Source organism: Cannabis sativa, chromosome X (assembly GCF_029168945.1).
Source record: "Cannabis sativa cultivar Pink pepper isolate KNU-18-1 chromosome X, ASM2916894v1, whole genome shotgun sequence".
Taxonomy (NCBI): domain Eukaryota; kingdom Viridiplantae; phylum Streptophyta; class Magnoliopsida; order Rosales; family Cannabaceae; genus Cannabis; species Cannabis sativa.
Window position 1 is genome coordinate 53584770 of NC_083610.1, and position 4570 is coordinate 53589339.

At 40.9% G+C, this 4570-nt stretch overlaps 1 protein-coding gene across 1 annotated transcript; it reads left to right on the plus strand.

Annotated features, from left to right (window-relative positions):
- The first annotated feature begins 1658 nt into the window (after nt 1-1658).
- On the plus strand, nt 1659-2483 carry LOC115725684 (uncharacterized). Its single transcript, XM_030655275.1, has 2 exons — nt 1659-1927; nt 2237-2483. Exons 1-2 carry the CDS (start codon nt 1659-1661, stop codon nt 2481-2483), a joined length of 516 nt encoding a protein of 171 aa, XP_030511135.1.
- The last annotated feature ends 2087 nt before the right edge of the window (nt 2484-4570 follow it).

Consider the following 4570-nt stretch of genomic DNA (forward strand, 5'->3'; position numbering starts at 1 on the left):
GTACTGGTACCGAAGCCCAACAAAAAATGGCAAGTATGTATCGATTTCACCGACCTCAACAAGGTGTACCCCAAAGACTATTTTCTACTTCCATGAATAGATCAGCTCGTGGATACAACAATTGGCCACGAGATCCTAAGCTTTATGGACGCCTATTCGGGGTATAATCAAATCAAAATGCATCCACTAGACAACGAGCATACAAGTTTCCAAACAAATATTTGTCTATACTATTATAAGGTCATGCCATTTGGTCTAAAGAATGCTGGAGCTACCTACCAAAGATTAGTAAACAAAATTTTCAAAGATCAAATCAGACGAAATATGGAGGTATAGGTGGATGACATGCTTGTCAAATCCAGGAAGATTGGGGGGCATATAGATGACCTAGATGAATGCTTCAAAGTTCTCGGAAAATACAACATGAAACTTAATCCCTTAAAGTGCTCCTTTGGAGTCGGCTCGAGTAAGTTTCTTGGTTTTATTGTCAATGCTCGAGGAATCAAAGCCAATCCAGAGAAAATTCAAGCCCTCCTCGATATGAAATCGCCAACAAAAACTAAAGAAGTCCAAAGCGTCGGATAGCCGCACTCAGTAGATTTGTTTCAAAATCAATATACAAGTGTGTTCCTTTCTTCAACATCCTTCGAGGAAATAAGAAATTTGAATGGACAGAGGAATGCGAGAATGCCTTTCAGGAGTTAAAAAGACAACTTGCAAAACCTCTTGTACTCTGAAAACCTATAGACAAAGAAGAATTAGGAATATACCTAGCTATTATAGAGCATGCTGTAAGTGCAGTGGTGATCAAAGAAGAAGAAAACGTCCAACATCCGGTATACTACATCAGCAAAAGACTAGTTGAGGCTGAAGGATGATATCCGCTGATAGAAAAGCTTACTTACTCCCTAATCTTATCAACAAGGAAGTTAAGGCCTTATTTTAAAGCTCATCTTGTTTGGCTATACACTGACCAACCATTACGCCAAATATTACAAAAACCCGACGCTTTTGGACGGTTACTCAAATGGGTAGTGGAATTGGGTCAATACGAGATAATCTTTCAACCCTGAACAGCAATCAAAGGACAGGATTTAGCAGAATTCGTAGTTGAGTGCACAGGCAAAGAAGAAAGCATTTCAAAGGGAAACCCAGAGCCAGTACAAGAACCTCAGCCAAGCAACAATGAAGACAAACCTACCTGGAAATTACATGTGGATGGGTTGGCTATAGATCAACTGTCCGGTGCAGGGATCGACCTTATCACGCCTGGGGGGCAACACTTGCACGGGGCGGTCAAATTTGGGTTTAGAGCCTCAAATAATGAAGCAGAGTATGAAGCCCTCATAGTCGGTCTAAAAATTGCTCGGGAGTCACATGTTGAACACATTGAGATCTACAGTGACTCACAGTTGTTAGTAAATCACGTGTCTGGAGAGTACGAGGCCCATGGAAAAAATGATAGCCTATTTAAGCAAAATACATGATCTACTTCCACAATTCAAGAGCTACGTCCTCAAGCAAATTCTAATAGAAGAAAATACAATCGCTTATGCCTTAGCCCAACTTACAAGTAGCAACATAGCTGATAAGGCTAATATAATCCCAATTTAATTCCTTAATAAGAACCCAGTATCACCTGTGTAGAAGAAATTGAAATGATTGACGCATCTCCGAACTGGATGACACCAATAGCAACCTACCTCAATACTGGGGAACTTCCAAATAACGGAAATGAAGCTCAAAAGATGAGGAGAAAGGCTGCACGGCATATCATCGTAGAAGGAGTCATGTATAGAAGAGGGTTCTCTATGCCACTACTTAGATGTGTCACACAAGAAGAAGCTGTTCGACTTTTGTCTGAAGTACATGATGGATTCTGTGGCAACCACGCAGCCGGGCAAAGCTTATCAAAGAAAATACTAAGGCAAGGATATTTCTGGCCAACTATGATTGAAGATTCAAAAGCCTATGTTAAGAAATGTGATAAATGCCAAAGATTTTCAAAGATACCCCGTGCACCGCCCAAAGAACTAACTCAGATGCAAAGTCCTTGCCCTTTTGCTATTTGGGGAATTTATCTAATCTGACAATTACCTAAAGGTAAAGGGGGAGTACATTATGTAGTGGTTGTAGTGGATTATTTCACCAAATGGACAAAAGTCGAACCATTGCCAACAATTACATCTATGAAAGTGATAGACTTCGTGGTGAAAAACATAATATGCCAGTTCAGACTCCCATACAAGATAGTCTCAGACAATGGCACACAGTTTGACAGCCAATTATTCACCAATTTTTTAGCGAACCATGGAATCATAAAAAGTTTTTCTACAGTAGCACACCCTCAAGAAAATGGTCAAGTTGAAGCAGTCAATAAGACACTTAAAGATACTTTAAAAAATGGCTCGAAGATGCTAAGGGGAATTGGCCAGAAGAACTACAAGAAGTACTATGGTCTTACCGCACAACTGAAAAAATAGTAACCGGACAGACTCAATTCATTATGGCCAATGGTTATGAAGCAATGTTGCCTGTAGAATTAGAACCTCCGTCCCACAGAAGATTCACATATGATCAAGAAGCTAACCGTGCCCTCCTCGCAGAATCACTTGACGAAATCGAAGAAAAATGAGTTGCGGCAAACCTAAAGTTGGTGGCCCATCAACAAAAGTTGGCTCATTACTTCAATAAGCAAGTAAAGGCACGGAAGTTTTTTGTGGGAGATATTGTCCTCAGAAGAGTGTTTTCTGAACACCAAAGACAGCAAGGCAAGTGTGCTCAGACCGAACTGGGAAGGACCATATCAAGAGGTTGAAGTACTAGACTCAAAAGCATACAAACTTGGATGGTATGACAAAAATATGAAACTCATTCTAGTAAAAGGTATTGGAATGGGAAACATTTAAGAAAATACTACCAGTAAAAGTACCAGGTTGGATGACCACTCTAAATACAAGATCTAAGAACATTTACTCTTAAGTAAATGGCCTTCCGAGCGGACCCCGCCTGGAGGTTCGAGTGAAATGACTAAGTACTCAGGTCGAACGACCACCTCAGAAAGTATAATTTCTTTTTGCAATTTCTTTTGTTTAAATTTAGCTAAAGATTGGATTAGATCAATATAATAGCTTTCATGTAAGTTACTACGGTAACAAAAATGTTACGACCAATGAATGAATAGAGATGTCTATTTAAATTAACATTGTGTCAATTTTATTAGCAAGTTATACATTTACCATAAAATGCGTACAAAGGTCTGCTTGAATCCAAAGAACCGAACAGACAAAAACCATACTTGTGAAATGCAAGTGACCAAGAGTCAGAAGTCTGCTCGGTCACTTGGGGGCAACTACACGCATAAAAAGCATTGGTAAAAGTAAATAACAACCTCAAAAAAGAAAACAAACATAGTTGCACAAACAATTATAACAACACGGAATGATATTCATTGAAAAAAGATAATGAAGCACGGTAAATCTGGGATTAAAGGCTGCCCAGTTAGCCAGTTGTCTTAAAAATGAAAAACATAATCCAAGTTTAAAAACCTCTTGGCTGGACATTTTGTCTCAAAAGAAGGCCTATAGGCCAAACAGACATATACTAAAAAAAAGGAAGAAACAAATATTCAAACGGCAGGAGTCACAGGCTCTTGGTACGGATCGCCTTGGTCTAATGGGGCCAGAGGATCAACACTCTGAGCAGCAGAGATTTCGTTGCTTTGATCAGCTGGAGCTGTAGAGGTAGTCGCCTCGGGGTTTCCTTTGGCCATCTTAGCCGCGCAGAAATCAAGATACATGCTCTTGGAATCACCAAGGTAGTCAAAGTTTCCTTCAGGATTGGCATTCCAAAAATCGTAGAAAACCTTAAGAGCAGCTATCTCCAGGGACTCTATCTCCTTCACGAGCTCCTCCTCCCTGGTTTGCTTATCCTTGACATCCTCCTCTAGTTTGGAAAGAAGAGTCCGGAGACTCTCCCTCTCATCCTTGAGATTATTGACCTCCTTGGACAAAGAGATATTATCAGCCTACAGTTGCTCGGTCGAAGGCATATCTTGCAGCTCTTTGGTTAGCTCCTCAATCTTGGTGTTAGATGCAAGAAGCTTCTTATTCACCTTCCCAAGCTCATTCCTCACTTCCGTGAGCTGGCTTCTCACCTCTTAAGTTTCCTTTCTGGCCATATCCACCTCCCTCTGCAGTGTGTTGGTGGTAGCAAGGCTCTTGGCAGCAGTTGATTTGGCTCGGGAATAGGCATAAGCCACCTTCACATTGACCTGTACGGAAAAAATGTTAGAGTCTGAGCTACACAAAAGAGAATGAGATAAAAAGAGGAGATATATACCTGAGTACCTTCCTTCAAGACTCCTCCTAGAACCAGCTCCAAGGATAATTCATTGTCCGCCCCAGACAGCTGATCACTCACTTCAAGAAGTGATCGATTTAATAGTACTGGAACATGTCTTTACCCCTGTTGGCCTCTGTGCTCAGTACCACGATTGTTTAAGGGGTCCTGGCTTTATCAGACCCGTCTGAGCTCCCCCCTCTGGAACTCTTTAACTTCGAGACCTTCT